At 38.0% G+C, this 25,817-nt stretch overlaps 2 protein-coding genes across 2 annotated transcripts; both read left to right on the top strand.

Moving 5' to 3' along the window:
- Positions 1-7,909: 7,909 nt before the first annotated feature.
- Positions 7,910-12,768, top strand: LOC139132047 (coiled-coil domain-containing protein 3-like). Its single transcript, XM_070698435.1, has 3 exons — positions 7,910-8,486; positions 10,994-11,140; positions 12,335-12,768. The coding sequence occupies exons 1-3, from the start codon at positions 8,237-8,239 to the stop codon at positions 12,706-12,708; spliced, it is 771 nt and encodes a 256-aa protein (XP_070554536.1). The 5' UTR covers positions 7,910-8,236; the 3' UTR covers positions 12,709-12,768.
- An 8,620-nt stretch (positions 12,769-21,388) lies between these two features.
- LOC139130550 (uncharacterized) lies at positions 21,389-24,994 on the top strand. The gene is made up of 2 exons (XM_070696299.1): positions 21,389-21,673; positions 23,827-24,994. Exons 1-2 carry the CDS (start codon positions 21,445-21,447, stop codon positions 24,432-24,434), a joined length of 837 nt encoding a protein of 278 aa, XP_070552400.1. The 5' UTR covers positions 21,389-21,444; the 3' UTR covers positions 24,435-24,994.
- Positions 24,995-25,817: the final 823 nt, after the last annotated feature.

The raw sequence follows: 25,817 nt of genomic DNA, 5'->3' as shown, positions 1-25,817 counted from the left end.
AAATTTCAATCGTGCTAACTTTGTCCTTTTGCCTAGTCTCGCCGACTGTACAGACAGTTCCACTCAGTGTCCGTCTGTCTGTCTGCCTGCCTGTCTGTCTGTCTGTCTGTCTGTCTGTCGCCTGTCTGTCTGTCTAGCTCTCTGTCTCTAGGTGTGTATGTCTCTATTTCTAACTGTCTGTCTGTCTGTCTACCCCTCTTGCTCTTGTTATCATCGTCGTCATCATCATCATCATCATCATCATCATCATCTCTGAAGAGAAACGAATAGTCTTTATGGACATGGCTGTCGGCACAAGGGCAGTTTTATATTAATCACTCTTATAAACTATTGAAGAGGAAAACCTCAGCCAGAAAAGCAAACAATTAGTAGTATTATGGTAATCTTCAATGAATGATCTTTGAGTAAAAACACTGAAAGTAGTCCGAACAGTGAACGCGCCTTCTACGTGTTTTCCTCTTTTTTGTAAGGTGGTAAAAGTAATATTTTGTACAGACACTTCTCGAATCATCATCATCATCATCATCACCTGCTGTACCGGAAGAGAAACGAATGCCATGTACTCTCGTCGTCCTTAAGGAATAGAAAATCCTTCGGATTTTCAGCAAGGAAATTATCATCGACTGTGCTATGCCATTCAATATCGAAAAGTCGGCATTGTCCGTGAGAACAGCGAACTGACAATAGACAACCTATGTATATATGTATTCATTTTTCAATGATTCTCGGAAACAAACCATACGGACGCCTCCTGGCTTGCAATTGGGATGCGTAGAAAATATATTGATTGTTATTAGCTATTATAGACTATAGTCTATAGAAGCTATTGGGATGGGTATCCGTCCGACGTCCGTCGTCAGTCTGTATGTATTGTATGTATGATGTATGTATGTATGTATGTAGTATGTATGTATGTATGTATGTCCGTTTGTGAGGCGTCCGTCCACTCAAATATCTTGAGAACCACAGTACTTACTGATTTGTAGATGAAAAATATGATTTTGAAAAACTATTTTTTTAATTTTTACCTTCTCGTGTCTATTTATAGACAGAGAAGGTATTAGAGTTGAAAACCAGTATGCTGCTGTCAAGTGCTTCCATCTGTCAAACTTCCGTCTGTCAAGATCCGTTGACGTTATGCCATTGTGATGGGTCATATCATAAATGGTGGGGGTGTTCATGGCTCAGGTTGAGGTGTGGGAGAACGATTTTGAGCTATGACAAAAATCAAAAGGGACTTAGCGGCATAGCCACAGTGTTAAGCCTTTCTCCAAGGTTTCTTAGTTGACTACGATCTATTACAGACTACTGAGCTGACGTTAGGGGTACTCACTTTGTGTTTGCTCACTCTGTGTGCGCTAGTGTTTGGTACTGAGTTGCGTGGATATCCCCTCATGGCCTCACGTGATCTTGGCCTGTTGCATAATCTGCAGAGATGATCATATGCCTCCGAGTCTGAAAACTGTCATTGTGTAAGCCTGCCGGCATTTTCCTTGCATTTTTTCTCATTTAATTTTGCAAAATATCGGCGAGTACCTCAATATTTCAAGATAACCCTTTCTTCCCAATCGTTTCCTGGAGTTTCAGAGTCATATGAACGAAAATGACTGAAAGTTTTAGACAGGAAAATCGGACGTCGGCCATGTTCAATGTTTACAGTACAATCAGAAGTTTATGTGGAGGAATTAACCAAGAAACACTATTCATGATGCCCGCCCTCTAGAGGCAGACCCTTCTATATGAAGTACCACATTTGATGCTTGTGGAAAACTTGACCTCACAATGGAGCATTAAACTTTTAGAAAATGACAAATGAATAGAAGGTATTCAGAAAATGTCAAATACTGCGGAAAAATGCACAAATATTCAATATAAACAGGTTAACTGACTGGTCAGCTATAAAAAACAATGAAAATGTTTATGATCAAAAGTTTTTGAGATGCGCACATTTTAACAAATACAGAAATATTAACATTATAAATATAAGACCAAACTATTTTTTCAGGGATGGGACAGGTTGGAAATGAGGGGTGAGAGACAAAGGCACTCCTATTGCTGCATGTGGATGCAGCCACACCATTTCATTTACAGCATACTTAATATCACTGTGTTGTGTTCAAGTTCCATATTGTACTGACTGTCATACAAGGTAACATGAGCAAATCAAATCAAATTAGAAAAGGATCAATGCTGTTGTGTGGATTTTGCTGAACAGGCTGATTTTAATATTTCGCCCTATATATTTGGTATCCAGCAAAGGCATATTTTGATGTAAAGTCAAAATTAACACTACATTGCTGACAATATATTTTACCGTTTCTGCATGAACTTTTCTTTTTTAAATTATAGTATATTAGTACTTCAAACAGATTAACAGTTATCGTGATGTCAACCCATAATTTTACATCACAAAGACTGTAATTCTGCCAATTTTTTTGTTTTTCAGTCATTTTAAAAATTTTGCACTGCACAAGATGATTGAACAAATTGCAATGTTGAATTTGTACACTCAAAGAATAAAAATCCTTTGGTCACAGATTAAATTATTTTTTGAAAAGAAATTTACTCTTAAACACTTTTAGCATATATCTTTACACGGTCATGTATTTCAAGGAAAATATGCCTATTAAAAACAGTTAATTTCTTCACTTTCAATTTTTTTTCAATACTATGACAATTATCAGCCATGAGGTTATACAAACACAAGACCAGATAAGCGTTTTTCATCATTTTCACAGGACTTTGGAAAATCCATAAAAAACAGTTAAAAGTGACTTAAAATGATCACTTGGTATACATTTAATTTACAGATGCCAGGTTGTGTATTTATCATGCACTCAGGTCAGTAAGGAAGTGCGTCATTACTATTTTGGACTGTTAATTCTTATTTCTGAATTATTTAACTTTTTTCCCACATTGAACTATCTTTAGGCAGTTTATACTGTAGCTCAGAATTTTTTTGATTGATGTATTTAATCATCTTTCGGGTTCTTTGGGTCCATATCCCACCTCATGCCCCTACATCATCAACTATTTACCAACAACTCCATGCCACCAACCAATTACCTGACCTGGCCACACATTAGAGAAGGTACAGCGTCATTGACGTATTTTTTGATATTGTTGAAAATAGGCAAATCAATGCCAAAAAGGCGTTTTTGGTAAAAAATCTTCTTCTTCATAAACGCTGGTCAGACAGCTTTGTTATTTGGTAGACAGGTCCCTAGGGATAACCCACATTAGATTTGTTAAAATTGTGATGAAATATGCAAATGTGTATTTTTATGGAATTTTTTTGTCATTTTGGTCAAAATTTGACTTACATTGTATGTCATTCTTGTACTGTATAAACCCTATCAATTCACCCAGAAAAAAATAATTAATATGATTTTAAATAATTGAATTAATTAGGAAATCATCAAAGCCAAAATAATTTTAGTGTAGAATTATCAGAAAGTTCAACTTTTTTTGACAGTTCATAGTGAAATGCTTACCATCTTGGAGGATTAAAACAAGTAAAGGCAACTTTCCTGAATCCCAACTTTGACATATTCTGAACCGTCATTTATTGTACCCTGTATGTTATCTAATACATGTAGTTTGTCATGATAGGGTGGTCAAATAAATAGAGATAGAGAAAGTTCTAATTTCCATTTATGGTTGACTTGGTAAGGATAAAATAAAATTACTTTCTGAGGAAAAAAATAGAGTGGTCAATGAAAAGAGTGGTCAAAGTGATAGGGTTTTTATGGTAAAGCTGGGCTGTAAGATTCCTCATGTGCTATTTATAGCAGTTATGCAATCTGTGTAAACAGTGCAATGAAAGTGTTACATGATTCCTTATAATGCTTTTGATGACCTTGAACTTCTTAAGTTTCAAACATTTGTCTCTTCAGTGTGCTTTCTCTGAGTACGTACAGTCTCAACTTATTCAACAGAACTTACTTACAATGTTAATTTGAAAGTTAAAATGTGCTTGGTTAATAGGATGAAAATACTTATAAAGATAAGCAGCTTAAGATTCTTTATAACCTGACAGATATGCTGTTTTTCATGACGTAAATCTTGATTTAAGCAAGTCTTGTTTACTTTAATTAGAATGTAATTAACTCTCATTTATTAGCTACTATAGACCAATATAGTCTATAGAAGCTATTGGGATGGGTATCCGTCCAGCGTCCACCATCAGTCTGTATGTATGTATGTATGTACATGTATGTCCGTTTGTGAGGCGTCCGTCCACTCAAATATCTTGAAAACTGCAGTACTTACTGATTTGATATTTGTTGTGTGGATAAAATACATGATTTTGAGAAACTGTTTTTATTAATTTTTTGATATTGTTGAAAATATGCAAATTAGTGCCAAAAAAGGCGTTTTTGATAAAAAATCTTCTTCTTCATAACCACTGGTCAGACAGCTTTGTTATTTGGTATACAGGTCCCTAGGGATAACCCAACTTAGATGTGTTAAAATTGTCATGAAATATGCAAATCTGTATTTTTACGGAATTTTTTTTTCCCATTTTGGTCAGGCCATCCTGAAATGAGCTATCAAAGATATCCACCTTCTTCATCAATACATGTGTCACAAAAGGTTATTCTCTGCATAACACAGCAGAGCTCTGTCAACTGTTGAGTCGCTTGTTTTTTCAAAACCGCTGGTCAGACAGCTTTAATATTTGGTTTACAAGTCCCTAGGATGACCTTAGTGAGATAATTTCATACATTCAGGAAATACTTAATTTTGTATCCATATCTATAGTAGCTTCAGGGACTTCGGCCCTATGTTTCTAAGATGTGTTCGTAGATTTATTTCTGGACTTCCTCTTGCTTTATATAACAGTTTGTTAGTGCTACATACAGACAGAGTCGTAAATAAAGTGTGGCGCACAAAGTTCAAGGTCCAGGACACTCCCGCCCCCCGTGACCTAATTTCTGTAGAGCTTTTGAAGACGTGGGGTATAGATCGAACGTTTTAATGCATATTTTGTCACATTCCAAGTAACATTATATTTGAAGTGTAATTTGTCGCTGTGCAGAGAATGTCTGAGAGCAGGTGGAGATCAATTTTAATGAAGCATTTTATGAGCTAGAGGGTTTACAATTTCTAGTCATCGTAAACTATCGTAGCAGTTGCTTAAAGTTTTTCTGCTTTTTGTCATTTAAACATGCATACATGGCTATGGGTACGTACCGCCATGGAGTAGAAGTCGCTAGAAGTTTATGAGGTTCAGAACTGGTATGGGTGTTGGTCAGATTTTGCTTGTCTTGTCGTCAGGATTTGGCTGTGTTGTCGTCACAAGAAGTGGATAGCAATGTCTACTCAAAACGGGGTACAGTTTCCTGAAGGGCGGTAAACCCTATCCTATAGCCTATAGCCGACTAGAAAATAAACCAAGGCCCTCTCTGCAATACAAACTCTCTAAAGTATCCCTTTCCACCGATAAATACCACACTGCCTTCATAATTTGCCCTGAGGATCCCTATCGGTAATCCGTAAACGACGGAAAGTCGCTTTCCCGTCGGCTCATTATTCATCATGTGCATGTATGACCTGACCGCCGTTTTCAGGAATGTGAATGTCTGCTGCGACTTTCTGCTGAACTTCCATTGACGAAGATTCCATCAATTTGTTAGCCTTTATTCTGCAAGATGTTTCGATTGGTAGATTGAACTGTTCCGATCTCCGCTACAATCGTACAAGGTCCATGAACACATTGATGATGACCTCTACAATACCCCTGCCATGGTATGTGTTGCTGCGGACAAACAGTGTACTCCTTGGGGAACGGCAGCTTAACAATCGAAAATACCTGAAGCAGGCAAGCGACGTCCACTTTAGAAATCGACACGATGAGTGGCATCCTTTTATGTTTACTTGACTCATCAACTTTCATTCCCTTGAAAATTTTCGAGTCATTGAAGACTGATAGGTTCCAGTATAACCATGGCTTAGCGATCAGCCCGCCTGCCTTATGATGCCCTGCTGTTCTTTTGAAGTCGGCATGGCTTGGTTAAATTAATATACTGGGACACTTTTTGAAATTCACTCATATGAATCCGACTGATCATGTTGTTACAGTGCCGCACTTTAATATATTCAATTTCATTTTCTTTTCCTACGAAATACGGGTGCTGTAAAAGCTCGCGATCGAAATAGGAATAGTTTCGAAAGTCATTGCACTGTACCCCGTAGTGATAGATATCACGTGACAAATGATGGAAAAATATTGGATTGCGGAAATTTCACAAAAACAAGAAGGTTTCGATTGATATATTATGCCGAATGAATTGACTTGATAGAAGAAAGAATATCTTTTCAACTTTCATCCAGTTTTCGGAGAGCTTCCGATGAAAATGACAATGTTATGTGTTGTTTTAATATTAATATAATATGACATGTAGATAGAAGAGTACGCTGGTTCAACGCGTGATATTTCATACAACTACCTAGCACTGAAAGGAGACGATTTTGTCGAAAGATCGCCAATGAGCATACAAATAGTAGCATTATGTATAAATATATGTAACATTGATGATCGTATTGTACATCTGGGGGATGTTGAAAAATGTTAAAAATTTGCCGAATACTGAACTTGCGACTTAGTCGTGCCGGATTCATATGGACGTGCACACTTATTTTTTGTAAAATTGCCAGCTTTTGAAATTTAAGAACGGGTAATTAGGATTATTTGTGTGTTACCGATGTTTTACATTTAAGTGTTTTATGTCTGAGGTCGTATGCTCTCGTTAAAACCTAGTTTTTTATGTTTTGTATATTTTGGGACGAGTACGTGAATTGATTTTTAATAACATTGTCGGCCTTGAATTGGTTGTGATTTGATGTGACGTGATAGCAATTTAAAGCTCTCATCGCATTACAAACTAAATATCAGCCGATCTTGAAAACTTTTGAATCGGATTGTATGATTTAGTCTTTAAATGATATCTGTGGTCTTGAAAGGCTATGCAATTTTAATCATTCCAAACCATTCCGTTTTTGTTCGGACCTGGATATTTCAATTTTGTCGGTGGCCCAAGGCCTTAAAACAATATATATTTTACCTGTCTAGTAAGTTAAAGATTGTCTAAATTAAAATTAAAAACGCGAGAAAGGTCTGCCCCCGATGAAAGCCCCTACGATTCGAACACCTGTCTTCGAGAAGAGATTTTTTTTTTTGACTAACCCTCCCCCCAAACTCCTAACGCAACGATACCTAAGTAGCCTTCGGGGCCTGCCTCCAGTTATGCGCGAACCACTTAGTACCTACATGTAGCCTAATACTTGTCAAAGATTACATCTATCTGTTGATCTCGCAAGCAATCGTATTCTATATAGTACTCAGCTGTTTCTGACCAATTGGATAACTTCTTGGTAGAATGATTTGGTTTTGGCATCAATCTATGTTTTCAACTTTTCTTTACGGGCGACGTAAAAAGTTCATTGTGGGATACTTTTAGTGGGGAGGGGGATGACCTAAAAAAAATTCTGTCCGACAAATCGATTTAAGGTGAATTGCCTAGGGAATGAATGTTTTGAAGAAAAAAAAATACAGCAGAAATGCGCACTTTCATGGTGAAGCCAGAAGGGTTTTTAACACACATCCACGACCGCCCCTGTCCTAGTTAGCGTAAGCATAGCGTAAACAATCCAAGCTGTTGGCCTCTGTTGCACCCGGAATTTCTAATTATATTTTGCTACATTTCTTGTGCACGACTTGATAATTTACACGTCGATGTGATCTGATTTCGGCAATGTTTCAATATTGTAAATCAAGTTTCTAGGGGATGTGTGGTTTAGGGGAACTTAGGGATTTAAGTTTTTTATCGTACGTTGAACTTTTGACGTCACCCCGACAGGTGTGCAGCCTTCCACGCAGTTTTATAACAGCGCCCTCAAATACTGGGTACACAATACAATGGCGCTCTGACGTACGCTGCCATCGAAACAACAACAGCACGTCGCGGAAATTGAACTGATTGAAGCCGTGTCACGAACACGACGTCACGAATTGTAAACCATTCAACGCACGCTAGAACACCAGAACCTTTGGAGAGACGTCATATGTGCTGATACTCAGGACGATACACAATCTCATTATAGAGGGCTTTGTAAAATCTCAGACAACTAGCAAGGTGAACCCGCAGAAGCCGTGTACAAGTTACAACCTTTGTTCATACGGCGTCTTTTATGAAACGGCAAGCGAACACGCACTAAACGTTAAGGTGAAAACATGTATTGTTCACGCTGTTCCGTACTATTTATGTCGACTTTGGTTGCCTTGAGTTTTACGGTCACGAAACACACCGCTTTGGCGTGCAGCCTGGTTGGTACCTGGAGACCTCAAAGTTTTCTTCGACGGGCCGCCCAGGCAGACATCATCGCTTATGGAAAGGTAATCGAGTTAACACCCATAGAAGAACACCCTCTTGCCTGGCCCGGTGCCTACGACGCCCAGTTCGAGTTTTACTGCGTGTTGAGAGGTGGGTGTTTGCCTTTACATTTTATCGAATAACCAAAGCCCTGACAAAGATCCGTGTATACATCGTAGACTATCAGCTCATAATCAAAATACTAACTTGTGTGAATGATGTGACTGTCCGATGCCGAAAAGACGCAGTCACATGCAGACACGTTGACCGATATCCACAAATGTAACATATTTGCATGTTGTTTTCGAATTTTGACATGTGTGTTGTGTGTATTCTTATGAGGGGCCGTCGATTGTGAAAGCTGACGCACATGAAACGCCGTAATTCCATCGTTTTACTTGAAACCCCCTCCCTCCCCCCTCAAAACGAAAGTTATTATGCGAAATCAATTTCGTGTTATGATGCCGGTTCTGACAAACCCACTCACACCTCTCCGATCCGCACGCCCATGAAAAAATACCTGAAGGGCACAATTTTGTATGTCATTTTCCACGCATCCTTGGCTTCCCTCAAAACTACTGCATTTGTTCTCCCTTGACCATAGTTGTATCAGTATGCATCGATCAACAAATCGTTCAAAGTCACCTGGATATTTCAAGTACATCTGGTGACTTGTACTTGGAACTTGAGTTCCAAACAGGGTAGTTTGTCCCCGCAGTTGTACATTTTTCTTTTAACTCAAAACTATGCTATGAAGCGTTGTTTCGCTCTCAAACGTGTATGACGCTCGCTAAAAATGTATGCCGCAGGTGTCAGTGCACTGCGCAGCTCTTGATCAGAAAAGTGTATTAAATTCAAAAATAAAATTGCGAGTGTTTCAATGCTTTTTTCACTCCACAATCATGCAGTAAATTCAGCTCTGCATTTTCCCCACTGCACAAGTGGTCATGGTTTAGAAAACAATAGACGGAAATCCTTATGCGATTTTGACGCACACAAAACGAAATAAGCTTTTAACCCCCCCCCCCCGAAAGAATTACGTTTGTCGTGCTTAGGCTTTTATTATCGACGGCCTCTAAGCATATTCACAGTTAAAGGAAGACTCCGCGCTATACAATGACCCAGTGACGCCATGATATTGAACTTGAAGCATAGACTTTGCTCCCTCTACCTACTGTATGATTGAATGAATATTGGGCAACGCTCTGGCTACAAGACATTTGTTCATAGGCAATTACGAGAAGTACGCCAAAAATTAGCGGGCGAGGCGTAGCCGACTAAATTAGGCCTACTGAGACGTTCCTCTGGCATAAATGAAGGTTAGATATCGCGAAGCACCTTACTCCAATTATAATACAAACAAATCAAGGATTATCTAAAATTTGATCGAAAATTTCATGGGCGATATACTGGTGTGTCGTATAATATGGTCAAGCAAATTCCCAGTCAATTGGTTGGCTGAAACTCAGTGTCTTCATGATTCCAAAGAGCCAATCAGCGGCTATTCTATAGCATTCGTTTCAGACTTCTCTCAAAATAGCTTGCAAAAATTCAGTAATACCTGACTCCCTGGGCATGATATCATGTAATACGTACAATGATGAACACGCCTATAAACCTCATTTGCGCTCGGTTGATATATCCCGTCCGGTACTTGAAAATCCCAAACCATTTTCAATTTTGCCCAGTTCAGGTGTATTACAAATTGTCCCAGTAGGGGATTATGTTAATCCCTATTTTATATTTTATATCAGTGAATATCTGTTTTCTTGTTACACTCACCGAAATGATAACATCTCATATATCAGATATTAATAGTCTGTCATATCGTAGTAATTGGCCAATGAAAGTGTCTCAAATTATTGAACGCCACAGTATTATTATTCATTTATTATAACGCTCCACATGCTCACCAGTTCTCAAGTAACATGACGGGAAATAGGTTGGGCAAGAGCCAAATGGCTTGAAAACATGATGTCAGAGGTAAAGTATGTTTCGGCTGAAGTAGTTCGTTGTTTGCTCGGACACCTGATCACACGCTGACTCAGCTGACTGTAGCAAGGAAGCGATAGTAAAATGGAACGATTGTCGATGGTCAGCAAGCGACGATATTTTGACATATAAAAGCGGTATTTTGCAACCCAACATTGCAGGAACTTGAAGGGCTCATTAATAACAAAGATGTGGATATTACATCCATTCGATATGATAACGACATTAATATTACGCGGATGTAAACTTTCAAGTCGTGCATTATTGGCCTGTGAACGCAAATTACTTTCAAGACGATGAACGTGAGGAGTGTTATAAAAACAAACAAACATTTCGTTCTTGATCTTTATTCGGGCAGTAATATGCCCTTTTTATAATCACTCGTGGCAATGCATTAGCAGAAACACATGCTATTTCCCTCGGACAATAGGCTTGGGAAATAGCATCTCTTTCAAGCAACCATGGCCCCTGCAGTGAGGGTAATAAACAGGCGCTGTAACTAACCATCTTGACAATCACCCGGGTAAGAGCGCAATATACACTATACTCTGTAGTCACTCATCGGCCAGTGTGAAATTCGATTAAGACAGCTAGAATGTCAGTCACTTAATTTTTTATTTCTATAGGATCAACAACGGGTTGTCCCGTGGTTGGCCCTGAGCAGAGTGGAATATGTGTTGAAGAATGCGGTGCATACGTTGACTCAGAGTGTATAGGCAGTGAGCTTTGCTGTTCAAATGGGTGTGGCCATGTATGCAGACAACCCGTTACCAGTAAGCATGTATTATATATTATTATTATTATTATTATTATTATTATTATTATTATTATTATTGTCGTTGTTGCTGTTAGTGTTGTCAAATAGTTGCTCTCCTCATATGACCTGAATTAAATCCGTCCTCAGTTCAAAAAATATCAACGTGGGAACCAACACTTGGATTACATGTATTTCATTAGTAACATTCATTCAGACGTATCTTTTTGAATGCATTATGGGAGCTTATTTTAGATTTATCTTGTACCAGATTAATGCATTGGATATAATGCTTCCTGAAAACAAGATTTGTATGTACAGATTCATTTATACTCTAGAATTTCCCTTAACTGTAATATTCTCTTTGAATAAATACATTTTATGTATCATCAACGCAAAAACGTTCCACAAAATCTATTTAAATGTTATACATAGTCAGTGTTCACTACTCCTGATAATCGTCCGAACTTTAAAGGGACAAACTCGGTCACTTTTCATGAATTTGTTTGATACAAGATACTACTTATATTGTTTGACATGTTGACAGATAATAAATGGGTGACCATGCATATATTAGACCCCGGTTTTAGACACCGTACATGAAACCATTTCGTAAATGAATAAACGGTCATGACCATTAATTGATTTTTACGATGATTTCATTTCATTTTTCTAAACCGGGGTCAAATATATGCATGGTCACCCATTTATTATCTGTCAACATGTAAAACAATATAAGTAGTATCTAACATCAAACATGAAAATGGCCGACTTTGTCCCTGTAACAACAATTCAGTGTTCATAGTTTTTTTTTTGTAACTGCTGACTCAAATGCGAAATCAAAAGTGACAAACTTCCAGTCAAATTCGCTTTAGGTCACCGACGCTTCAAGCAGGCTTTTATATTTACTGATCAGTGTATTTTCTCGTCATATGCCCCATAGTATCGTCAGGACAGCGTCTTAATAATTGGCTTTTCATTGAGATGATGGCCATCACGTCTATTGAACCCTGGCGATCATTAGTGTTGATCAATGTTGATACACTAACCCTAACAGAGATCAGACTGAGAGATGCGAACTGTGAAAATCTGCTACAACTGTCGATAGATTCCTTTCGTCTAGTTCAGGATGATCACCATACCTTATGTCAGATGTTATTCGAATCTTTAACGCAGTCCGTTTGTCCTGTTTTTTTGTTTGATATTCTTGCAGCGGCCGTCATAAACAGCATTGAAACTGTGAAAGACATGGGCGAGTTGACATCATGCTCACGTTCAGTCGTACAGAACGGTACCAACTACGTCATTCTGTTGAGAAGGGAGGGCGACGATCTTTTCCCCGACGAAGTAAACACTGAATCTGCCGTCTTTCCGGACACTGAGGAGATCTGGGACGACCTGTCTATCCTTTGCGACTTCGACACCATCGCTCCCCAGGGAGAGAATATTTGCCCCAGCAACGTGACCATGTACAAACAACGCGAAATTACAGATGTGCCGTGCTACTCGGCGATGTCCGCACTCACAGCTAGCCTCTTTGCCGTATTGGCAATGTTCCTTGGTCATGTGTTTCTAAACGACATTTAAGAAAGGCTAAATAGGGTACTTTTGTGTCCGAAAACGAATTTTCCGCCCCCCCCCCCCCCCGCCAGAAATAATGGAACAACAGAATGCCTGGCCCATTTGCAGCGTTTGTTGAGACGGGTTGAATGGCTTTCTCCTTCATAGAAATCTGTGACTTTGGAAATATCATCCATTGTGATAGTAAGCACATTCTTTGTTACATCAAATTTAGAGCAGATATGAACAGATGCTCCTCTGTTTCACTTCATAGGTTTCGTTATAGTTTGATCAAGCCTAATTGTTATATATCCCAAATTAAGAAGTTCATTAATAGGCAAATTAGTAATTGAAGTAAAAATGCTATATGATTTTCAATTATGTTATAGTGTATTCAGTGTACATAGTATCTTTCATCAACTTTTATCAAATCCATTCAGATATCCCTTATAATAGGCAACTTTGTTACTTATTCAAATTAGTGATTAACTGAAGTAAAAGTGCCAAATGACTTTTGATAATGTTATGTCATACCCATCTCAATGTACATAGCAAGTTTTGTCAAATTTGATCAAGTTAATTCAGATATATATTCTTTATTAGAAAAATTTGTTAAATATTCCAATAAGTAATTAGCTGGTTTAAAATAGCTTTCAATAATGTTATATCCAAGTATCCTTAACCTACAAAGAAAGTTTCGTTACAATCCAAATATCCCTAATTAGGAAAGATCGTTGAATATGCAAATTGGTAATTAGTTTAAGTTAATGCTGAATGACTTCCAATAATGTTGAATCCTGGTATTTTTTATGTACGTATTGCAAATTTTGTCAACTGTGGTCGAATCAATCCAGATATACATATCCCAATCAGGAAAGTTCATCAAATATGCCAAGTAGCAATTAACGTTCATGTCACCCCGTAGCTTATGTGTGTGAACACGCGAGCTAAAAACGTTAGGGTAAAGGGTTAAGCGATGTTCTTCTCAGGTTATTGACATAGGTTATTTTGCATATGGCAATTGCAAGCTATTTAGCTCCTTGTAAACGATTACCCTTATAAAGGAAGTATCTCAATTTTCAGAAGTCATATCTTTGTTTAGTTTCCTCTGGAATATGAAGAAACTTCTTTACATATAAAGAAACTGACCGTGATGGCAGTTACAGTGGCTATTATGGAATGATAATTATCCAACTTGTTGTGAAATGTATGTTCCTAAAGCATTGTAGACTTGTATTTGTCATCACTGAGACGAAGATAAACATTTTATAAACATTCCAAGGCTTTTTTGCCGATTAAAGTTCAACCTTGTTTTTCAAAGGTGATAAATATTTTGATAAATAGTTGTAATATTCTGTCGTAGGGTTACAGTTGAAAAGGAATTTACACGAATGACAAATTATCGTTGACTCTCTTTGGGCAAGTATGGCTTATGAACTGTACCCAAAAAAGTAGGACTGTACAGTGCCGCCGATGCTCTGATTTGACTATTCGTTCAATAAATATCTATAGTTACATTGATAATCGTTACAGCAAGAGCTGTTGTGATTATGTTTGTCTCATGGTCAATGTTGAAAGGAATTCTGTACTCCCGCTTATAATTTCAATCGTGCCAGCTTTTAGCTTATCCTTTTGCTTAGTCTCGCCGACTGTACAGACAGTTCCACCCAGTGTCTGTCTGTCTGTCTGTCTGTCTGTCTGTCTGTCTGTCTGTCTGTCTGTCTGTCTAGCTGTCTAGCTGTCTGTCTCTGTCTCTAGGTGTGTATGCCTCTATGTCTGTCTGTCTGTCTACCCCTCTTGCTCTTGTTATCATCGTCATCATCGTCGTCGTTATCATCATCATCATCATCATCATCATCATCATCATCATCATCATCATCATCTCTGAAGAGAAACGAATAGTCTTTATGGACATGGCTGTCAGCACATGGGCAGTTATCATTAATCACCCTTATAAACTATTGAAGAGGAAACTCAGCAGAAAAGCAAACAATTAGTAGTATTATGGTAATCTTCAATGAATGATTCTTTGAGTAAAAACACTGAAAGTAGTCCGAGCAGTGAACGCGCCCTCTACGTGTTTTCCACTTTTGTGCAAGGTGGTAAAAGCAATATTTTGGACAGACACTTCTCGAATACTCGTACCTGAAATACTCCAGCTCTGTCACTGTTTTTAAAATCACTGCTGTTCCGTCGATAAAAAGTCACAGAGGCACGGGGGTGGTGCGTTACGGTTTATCATGATATTGATGTTTTTCAAGTTATTTCTTCGTGTTGACCGTATTTATGGTTACAAATAAATAAAGTGCGTTCGCCAAGTACTTGTTTCACCGTCTACTAATCTCGGGTGACACTCATAAACTAATTTGTCGACATTGAGGTTTCTGTTCAGAGCAATTTCGACAAATCCTTTGAGACAACCGTTGATAAACTTACCTTTCGGCGGAGCTGTCGTTTTCTGTCCTTGTCATGCCGTCAATTACTTATGGATGTTCACTCTAACCCCCTTCCAGGATATAGTGATCCGTCCCTAGATTGAAATGGTGGACGATCGCAACTGGTGAAATGTTTGGTATCTGTTTTAAGGAAAAATAAAATTAAAATTCTCTGACACTCATAGTGAAAACAAAATTTCCAAAGTTCATATCTATCAAATACAAATGATATAAGCTTACACAGAGATCACAATAGCAGTTACCGACCAAAAATCGTATAAATTGTGCCGTCAATGTCTTGCGCTCACAAAGCCACAAAAAATGGTGTAATGGAATCAAACCAGACGGCCTCATAGCTATAAAACTTCATAGGTGGTACATCATGAAGGTTACAATAAATATCACGTATGCAGTAAAAGCGACTGAGTAAACAGTTGCTTCTGGATTTTTTTATGAACAGAGTATCGATCACTCTCTGGGTATACAATGCCGAGCACCATCGATAATTCATTTATTTCTCGGCGGAATTTGTTACAAGGACAGATTTACGTTATCTACCGGCGATGATTGTTCTGTGGAGGTTATAAGATTTTCTGATGTATCGTTGCGGTGTGTATATATAGATCCTCTAAACCATGATTTGAAGCAAAATCAAAAGATGCCTTGAAAACTTTGAATTTCTTATTGGCAACGTTGTCCAACTGAATCGAATTTTTGCGGTGCCGCTGCGATGAATTTGCAGCAACATTTCGGATGAGAAAAAGTGTAGAATATAGCCTTGGTGAAGATGGACTTCACTGGTTATCACTTTTGCGAACCAATGTCAGCTAGAGACCAGCCTTTTTTATATTTCTAAAAATTACAACCCTCATGCTGTGACTGAAGAAAACTCATTCATTTTGATTGGAATTTTCCGTAATTCACCACCACTATGGTTTAATATTATGTGCTAAGTCTCCGAGTTTGTTTTATTCAAAGTACATGTACCCTTTTAGTTATTGAAATCATCAAGAATAGTCTTGAAACATGATGCCAACCAGAATCCCATATGGTCTGGCATGTAAAATTAGGTTTAGTCATTGAAAATGACACCAAAACACAGGTTGCGCAAATTTCTCTAGATAAACCGGTGAGGGCGCCCACGAAAGTGTAACATAACTCACATGTAACGTAATATCTTTTGATGACGTTTTTATATATAGATTCCAACATGCAAGTGAAAGGAATGAAACGTAGAACACATACTGCATGTGAGCTCCCTACGTCGGCAATGTGGTCTTCATATGAACACTTTAAAACAACTTTGAATGATTTAAAACACGAACCCATGACACTGCCGTTGAAACATAAACACACTAAACTCTTACGAAGGAACCCAAGTGAAATAAATCAACGGGAGAACAGCAAATCATTGCCATCAATTAATTTCCTGACTCTCTTTTACGATGGGACGTGTGTCAATCTTTGTGTAATTTAACGCCAAAACCAAAGCAAAGCTCATTCCAGGGAACGTGGTCACTGCCTCCTCTTGCAATACGGATGTAATAAATTGAAATGCTATACAATGGTACACGCTCCTAGCATATGAATAACTTTCACAGGCCGTGCTGTCTTTTAATCTGTCCAAGTTCTTTTCCACAGTTTCTTTGCATCTTCTGATCTCTCTTTCGATCAAAGCTATGCAGTCGTGTGATTATTTGTATTGTTGATAGATAATTCTAGTTTCTCTCCCAACTAATTTACTTCTCTGTGTAGCAGCATTTGTCTCCTTGTCAACCTACAAGCGTGTTGCTCTTCTGTTTTGTAGGTTGTATTTATATCTGAATGTCTGTATGTCGTTTCGTTTTCTATCAGTCTTTTACGTCTGTGATATGTGAGAATTGTGTGTTGTTCATCTCAACCTATTTGATTTCAATTTTTACTCATTAAAACGCACCCGTCTCTGACCATAAATATTTCGTTAACGCAGTTCCTTCTCTTTGGCCGGTAGCATCAGAGAAGGTTTGATTTGTATCAGTACTGCAAATTCAGATCAGTCGGCAGTCATCAAAGGCATAACTTCCCTTGATTAATAACGCTCCTACCCTGGCGGGTCATGGCGGGATAAGCCATAGTTCGTTTGTGAGAGATTTGTCGCTGTCAGTCTTCTGTAATACCCTGACGATGTACGAAACCCAATCTTCAGGGTTTCGCTTGCCATAAAGTTTGATATATGACCCCTTAAAATTTCCAGGGTAGTTTTTTTTTTATTGATGTTGGACATGTGTATATGGTTCAAAATTTCACCATACTCAAAACCGAGCAAAACGATTAGCCGCACTGGAGCAATAAGGTTAGATTATAATAGTCACTCATTTGACAGCCAGTATATAGAATATTGTTTTACAAGTTAATGTAACGTCGATCTTACGAGATCATAATGTGAACGTTCAGCAAACGTGCAAAAAGCCTTCAGGCCATTGTAGATACCTGCAACCATGCATGAAAAGACGTACTAGAATAAGTTTCTGATAACTTGACATCTGTAAATTTTCTTTTTTCGAACTGGATGAATAAGAATAAAGTTCCCAGTAAGTTGAAGTAATGCGATGCATTGAAAGACTATTATGTTACTGATTTTCAAAATTGTTCCAATAAAAGAAAATCTGTTGAATAATCTGTAAAACCTGGTAGTATTTCCTCTCAACCGATACATAACGATATGCGCCACCAGGTATATGTAGAAATCTATTTATAGAAATGTACTAAATGCTGTCACATAATATTATTTTTTATTCAGAGGTCGTCTACTCTCACTAGTACCACTTTCGGAGCACTGGATATTGTCGACCGAGTGTATTCATAGAGTTAAAAATGTGTTCTTCAATTTCATGATGTCCCGTTTTCTCTTTACATTCTTCTTATTCCTTGCATTCCAGTGGAAGTTTCAGGACCGAAGTGTATAGCGCCACCAACCGCTTCAGTATAATAACATAAACGTGACGAGGCATCGAAAAGTGTAGCACTCAGAGGGAATACGAAGTGGACGAACCAGTTTTTGTTTAACAAGCTTGTGTCGTGAAACTTACACTACTCTGAATAACTGAATTTTAACGAATTTAACGAGAAGAGGAGATCACTTGTTTGCCACATAAAAACTTCATAGATAAAATCCTGAATATTACTGCCTTCCCCCCTCTCTCTCTCTCTCTCTCCCTCTCTCTCTCTCTCTCTCTCTCTCTCTCTCTCTCTCTCTCTCTCTCTCTCTCTCTCTCTCTCTCTCTCTCTCTCTCTCTCTCAGCGTAGATGCTCCGTCGAAACAAAGAATACTGCTAGGAATATTGGTGCATTTTAAAAAATTTTTATTTACAGAACACACAAAAGAGACCACAGACGAAACAGTAGGATAAGAGACAACTGGAAATCATGAATATTACTCCCTTCCCCCTCTCTCTCTCTCTCTCTCTCTCTCTCTCTCTTCTCTCTCTCTCTCTCTCTCTCTCTCTCTCTCTCTCTCTCTCTCTCTCTCTCTCTCTCTCTCTCTCTCTCTCTCTCAGCGTAGATGCTCCGTCGAAACAAAGAATACTGCTAGGAATATCGGTGCATTTTTAAAATATTTTTATTTACAGAACACACAAAAGAGACCACAGACGAAACAGTAGGATAAGAGAAAACTGGAAAACCTATAGGGATCAATAAATCGACATAATTATAGGAAAGGAAATGCTCCATTTGCTTTGAAGATTTTTAAACTCAAAATCGTTTTAAAATGGAAGGTATTACGATGTCTTTGTTTTATTATCAAGGAGTTTACCAGAGACCTTAATCTTTGTAAAGCGAAATTGAGCACCTTACAAATCAATAAACTGTGCAAATATCACTGCATCGCCTGTTAAGAAAAGTTGGTTCTTACCAACATTCGAATTACAAAAAACTCGAATGATTTGCCAATTGTTTTGCATTTTTTCAGGACCTAAGAGTGTAATTACTGTGTCGCAGTGTTGACCTGGAAAATCCCGATTTTTCCTTCAACTCTAATTTTGTCAAGAAGACTCCACAATATAGAAAGTGAATTTTCAACGTACTTTTAAGTCTAAATCTTTTTTAAGACGTTAGTGAAACAATTGTTTTACGAAAAACCCTTAGAAATCATTCGTTTCGTTTTTTCCTACATCTAACTCTAAATGAGGTTTTCATCAACTTCATTGTTCGTTTGCAGTAAGTAAATCCATTTCTTTTGAACCCAGGTTTACCAATTAGAGAGTTACGATATCACTCTAAATTTATTGCACTTTTTGATAGATTTTCTTATGCAATAACAACATCGAGTAAATTTTATGACGATTCGGTATCCAAGGAGACGAATCATTTTCAAGATAATAAGTGGATGCGAATTTCATGTAGGAAGATTTTTCAACAGGTCACGTCACTCCGATCTTCATTGCTTTACAGGGTAGTGGGTGATGGCTACCTCGTCATGTAAATAGGTGTCTCGCCTGTTGAATGATGGAATAAATAAATAAACAATAAGCAAACAAATACCATAATAAACAAGTTATTGACAATCACATATTCCCCGCTTGTAATCCAGAATATGTCAGTGGAAGTAACAAAATTGAAGTCGGTATGATGTGCATGAAAAAAGAAATTGCGGGTACCAAAGCCCTATCTGTGACTAATGGCCATATTGGATTGGATTGTAAACAAGTAGACGTTAATATGAATGACATAGGGTAATGTCCTTTTACAAAGTGGACAGAATTAGGTATGTCATGCACTGGATCTTTAATTACAATTAATAATAACAAATATTCTTTCCTTGTTTAGAGGTCCGACTTTACTACAGAAAACAATTTGGTCGGGTAGATACCATCCATGGTGGTGAAAACGTAAAACCAATCTGAGCTACCACCCTAATTACAAAGGTAAATAAGCCAATTAGTAATTAATCGACAGAATGTTGCTGAACGTTTTTGCATGCTATTATAGCACTGACAGCTTATCACCTGTACCACGTTTCAAAAATTTGATGCCGTGCTTCTGGACATATAGCCTAAAAACAAAAATTCATTATGTATGCCAATTAGCAATTAATTAAATCAATATTGCTAAATATCATTGCATTCTGTTACAATACTGTGAGATCAACATTTGAACCAAGCTTCATCAAACTTGATGTAGTATTTCTGGACATATCAATCTGATTAGGAAGGTTCATTAAATATGCAGATATGTCAAAAGAATGCTGGTATATAACGCCGGTGCCGCTCTGGCCTGGTACACACCAAGATAGCATGATATTTTGCGATTTAAAAAACGTGTAGCGAGATATCGCTATATAAAAATATGTATTGGGTTTTTTGGGCACGGTAATCCAAATACAGCCAAACCCCTCCCCCCGCCACCCGTGCAGAAATTGCGTTTTGTGAGCGTGTGTAATTATCCACGGTCCCTAAACTCTCTGAGATTCCTGTTTATCCAGTTTTGAGCACAGATGAATCAGCTGGCGATAATTTTCGTGTTTTTTTTGTTCTCGCGTGTTTAAAAATATCTGGTCCTTATACAACACTATCCATAAGTGTTAAAAATTTAAAACAGGTTTTCCTTTAAGTCATGATCGCGTGACTATGCTTCTTAAATTGAATAAAATTTGCATACGAAAGGTTATCTCCTGTTTTGATTCAAAAAAAATTCGAACAACTTAATCGAGTTTGAACGTCGAGAGTCAATGAGTATTACTTTGTTAATTTTGAATGAGGTGACTTTTTCTCAGAACCTAGCAAAGGAGTATTCTTGTCTGACCTGGATGTTTGGATGTTGCAAAGACGATTTTCACTAACATCAAAAGGGATATATATATATATATATATATATATATATATATATATATATATATATATATATATATATTAAACCAAATGTTTGGTATATAAATGCTTGGTAAATATTTGGTACAAGCTCGGTGTATTAGGTATATGACGTACACGGAACACCACATTTAGTGGTATAAGTAACGTATTTCTTTATATAAATACGTTTCCATACATAACAAATATCTCTTCAGAACAAGAGCATACGTAACTCAGATCTTCATCGATCAAGTTTACACTGTACTTGTGCATTTTATTGGTATACATATGTGTATCCTGACAAATGATTTGACAAATGTACGGAATTGGTTTATATATGTGTATATTGAAGCATTTCAATAATTTTCCGTGTGTGTGCAGCGCGGACACACAGCGCCCTCAATTAATAGGACGGTGGTAGCTCTTCCTACGAGGCCTGAGATAGTTCGAGGACGAGTTGTTCCAGGCTCCAAAGAGCAAGGCCCGGACGATTCGAAAACATGGCGAACATCTTAATGTTATTGGTGTGCAGCGCTGTTCTTTTGATAGGCACGAGTTTAACTTGTGTGGTCGTTGGTCCCGTAAAAACATTTCTGGAACGAGCCAGTGATACAGATATCATCATCTACGGCGAACCAGTTGCCAAGTACACCAGGGAGGATGTTCCGGCGGGACTATCATCGCCTTCAGCGTACATAGCTGAATTTGTAGTCTACTGTATATTGAAAGGTTGGTATCCAATTGATGTTTCCCAGTCATACAATAAAGCTATAGTAAGTGCAACACAGAGTCAGTTATGGACTTACCGGGGAACTCTGGTGTCTTGTCGAAATACAGCTGCGGTGTTGTAGCTCGAGGTTTTGCCTGGGTATTTATGTCCGAAACATTGTACCCAGAAAAAGACCTCGAGATACAGCACTGAAGCTCGTCGAAATACTAAGTTGAACAATGTTTGTAATATGTGCGTTTTGCAATATCATCTCAATGAGTCGAGACCGGGGAATTTAGGCTTTGGACGAAAGAGCATGAGAGAGATAGGCCCTAACTTTAACTTGAATAAAACTAGTACTTTATTGAAGCACTAAGATCTGCAAGGCATAAACGAGTTCCAATATCTTCAGTTCTTATCCGCAATTCACCCCACAGCCAATATACTGTGATTTACTGACCAGGGCGATTGATTCATGAAGGGCATAAACGATAGAAAACTGATAACTCTGCATTTAAGATTGACTGCAGCTTTTACCTGAAACGATTGGTAGCATTTTAGTCGAGGTGGGTTGTCTCGACGGACGGTAGTAGGCATCGCGTTTTAGCAGAGTTTACTTAACTGTCAGATAAGCCCCACTTTGCTGTGACGTCTACACGGGGAGCACATTGTGTGAGCGGTCACTTAACGCCTACATGAAGCAGTGTTTTGTGGTGGGACGGATGAAACAAGGAAAATGCAAAACTTGTTCGTTAAAATGTTACGTACATACACGCACACACCCAAGCAAGTATGTAATAACCATTGGTGCATGATTCGTAAATGTCTTCGAAACATATCATAAAATATAATAAATATCAGCTGCAGGTGTATTAAAGAGGTGATATTTCGTCTGTTGTAATTGCAATGCTATCTTAAAAATTAAAATTTAGTTTTCTTTACTACGCACGTTTTCATTTATTCACTTTCAACGATGCAGGTAATGTACATAAAATGGAATTTACGAAGGCATGCGACCGCGCAATTTCGGTGACAATTTAATTTATATCGACCGCTAAACCTGCATTTAATTCGCACGAACAGGCAACAAGTTTAAACTAAGTTTTCTGTGACATAAAATGTCGAAGCCATTGGAAAAAAATTCTGCAACAATGGCGTATGCCCTTAAAGATGCTGTTTGAAGACAAATTAATTAGTTAAGGGAATAGAATAGTAAGACTCGTTAGTGAATGAATGAAATTAACAATTATCACTTCAGAGATTTTACTGTAGCATCCAACGACCCAGACCGATGCTGAAGCAATGTAGGTGGATCGGCAAAGCAAGTGATCTATCAGCACACTTTGCAATGCATGCTCTGTCCTCATGACTTGGCTACTCATTCAGTCAACAAACTTCTAGCTATTAGCGGGTATTAAGTTGTTCTTTGACGAGAGTTACCATGTTACTGTTAAAACACGACTGTTCGTGAGGGATATCAGGTTTCGTGTCAGAACTAGGCCAAGAGATTCGATTGACGATGAAGTATTGACCCGAATCTGGGTCTCAGCTGATCAAGCTATTAAAGATTCTCTGCGGTGAGGCAGATATTGACAGCTGATGAGTATAACGATGATCTCGCACTGAATATCATTTGCACAGTCTTCCCGTAGACGTTTCTTGGACGGACCTACTTCTGACATCCTCTTCAATCCCTAGTCATTCCCGTCTCTACTGGCCTCTGTGAACTTAACCTCCCAGAGAAATCATGATCCCGCATTCTCTAGATCCAATTAAAATGTTTTCAATCAGTTGTGCGTTAAATCATCGACGTTGGCGTATGCCGCAGAGCTTTGGAGCTTGTCACGGTGATGTCGGCTCTCCGAACAAGATCTGCCAACGATACATCGCGATGTGGCTGAATATACAGTGGTCATGATCCCAGGTCATGACCCCGGCAATGTCACCCTTCACCAGTCGTGATTACACTACCATGTTTGCCGTTGAGCGCTATTGCAGCATCGAATTCCTCAGAACAAATGTTATCGCAGTCGTCATTTGTATAAACCACAGAGTTTTTTAATTCATTATAACATCAATTTTGTCATCAACTTTTATCAACGATGATGATGATGATGATGATGATGATGATGATAATAATAATAATAATAATATATCGCCATCGTCTTTCTAGGTGAACTGATGTCAGCTAGAGAAAATGTGACAGGCCTAGGAATGATGATGTCCTGTGACGTCACTACTGTTGATCTTGGACAAAAGTACGTCATTTTCTTACAAAGGAGCGGAGGATATCTTTTACCGGATCATCACAATGTTCAAAACGCTGCGACGGTAGCAACGACAGAAATTTTCGCCCAACTGTCGACGTTGTGTGAGCTGACACCCAGGCCACCGACCGGACAAGAGGTTTGTCCACCCGAAGTGCCGTCAGCTAATGCCAAACCAGCCCACTGCGAAAGGGCCGTGATAATTCCTACAGTTGTTACTGACAATACAGGAAAGTTTTCCACCGAAACTAGCAACTTTCCTCTCAGTGCTAGCGTCTTGAAGACCGTCGAGAGAAGACAAGTAACAACGAAGCGAACCAAAACGGATAAAAACATCAAAACTGTCACAGCAAAACCAGAGAAAAATAGAAAGCCCACTGAGTCTCCAAAGTTGACCACATCGAAGCCGAACGTCACTCCAAAATTAGGGCATGCAAGGTCAAATGCATTTGCAAATTGTAAGGATTCCGTAACCATTGTTACTGTGCTACTTGTTTATTGGTATACGATGTAATAGCCTGTTAGATCGTGTTGTAGCGATAATTTTCAAGATTAGTTTTTACTCCTTCAAATTACTGTGAACTCCATTCTGCTTGAGCAGTTAAATCGCTTTCACACCAGTATGCCAACTTTTGTAAGGTTGTTTATGTCGAAATACCATGCAAAGCCGGGTGTAAAAACTTCAAATCGCTAAGTGTAATTTAAATTCTAGCAATTTCTTTCTTATTTCTTCAAAAACTAAAAGATCTATTCTTCCTTAGCAATGATAAAGACAATCACTTTCTCCGATTTCCGCGTTGTTTCCGTTTGATATGTATTTGGTGTTATTCCATGGTTTGCCCAGACATGGGACTTGCAGAGAATTTCGCTCGGTGAAATTTTTGCAGAAAATACACAATAATAGACAGACAGAAAATTTCCCATCATTGGCATTGCAAGACGTGATGAAAATATCATGATTGTTCATGACCATACACTAACCATAGCCTTTCAATTTTTCCAAGACGTTAAAACGCCTGTCTAGGGTTATGATAAATTATTGAATAAATTACATAGTAAAGATTATACAACAAATGGCTCTGTTCATAATTGCTTCACTAACTCTACATGGCTTACATCCATCTGTGACATAACAAAAATTGCTAAAAAACTTCGTCGTTTCCGAGGTCGAGTCCGTCATCTTAAAAACAGAACTTGATGTTCAAAAACACGATAGCTATCTCTTAACTTGTCGCATTTTTCGCGCCCTAAACGCAACTTATCCGACGACATCCGCATAGCATCTTTTTGCCTCTTTGACTTTTACAACTTAATTCGCATTACGTCTGCATCGCATCCTAGTATTGTCATCGCATCGCATGGTCGAATCCCTGAACTAGACTCTGCACTGCCCACAGGCTAATTAGACATTATTTGTGTTGATTTTTTCGAGTTATGATCAAAAATTAATTATGAATATTGATAATTTATTAATATGAATGTTACAGAATAATAAAATCTTGCCCACAACCCTCTGGAAACCCTTAGTTCACAATCTATGCAAAAATATACAAGTGACACCATGACCCACGTTCAGTCTACGGCGAAAGTTACTACACAGTGTATATAATGAGTGCAGTAACTTTCGCCGTAGACTGAACGTGGGCAATGGTGTCACTTGTATATTTTTGCATAGATTGTGAACTAAATAAGAGTTTCCAGAGGGTTGTTTACATACGCAGATTACGATGTGTTAGTATGATTTTATTAAACATAATCATAACTTATTAATAATCATAATTATAACAACAATGGGGTTTCCAGAAGGTATTTACACAAAATAGACGACATTGTTCGTAAAAAAGCAAGATTTATTTATTCTTTAACATTCATATTAATAATTTATCAGTATAAATAA

The sequence above is a fragment of the Ptychodera flava genome, chromosome 4 (assembly GCF_041260155.1).
Source record: "Ptychodera flava strain L36383 chromosome 4, AS_Pfla_20210202, whole genome shotgun sequence".
In the NCBI taxonomy this organism is placed as follows: Eukaryota; Metazoa; Hemichordata; class Enteropneusta; family Ptychoderidae; genus Ptychodera; species Ptychodera flava.
The sequence above is the reverse complement of the archived record's forward strand: the minus strand, read 5'-3'. Positions and strand labels throughout refer to the sequence as shown.

What these genes read in the sequence shown, in the direction of transcription:
- LOC139132047 (XM_070698435.1), top strand. Translation starts at nt 8,237, where the DNA reads ATGTATTGTTCACGCTGTTCCGTACTATTTATGTCGACTTTGGTTGCC. An exon ending in GTTTTACTGCGTGTTGAGAG is followed by an intron (nt 8,487 to 10,993) that starts GTGGGTGTTTGC and finishes TTATTTCTATAG; the next exon opens with GATCAACAACGGGTTGTCCC. An exon ending in ATGCAGACAACCCGTTACCA is followed by an intron (nt 11,141 to 12,334) that starts GTAAGCATGTAT and finishes ATATTCTTGCAG; the next exon opens with CGGCCGTCATAAACAGCATT.
- LOC139130550 (XM_070696299.1), top strand. Translation starts at nt 21,445, where the DNA reads ATGGCGAACATCTTAATGTTATTGGTGTGCAGCGCTGTTCTTTTGATA. An exon ending in AGTCTACTGTATATTGAAAG is followed by an intron (nt 21,674 to 23,826) that starts GTTGGTATCCAA and finishes TCGTCTTTCTAG; the next exon opens with GTGAACTGATGTCAGCTAGA.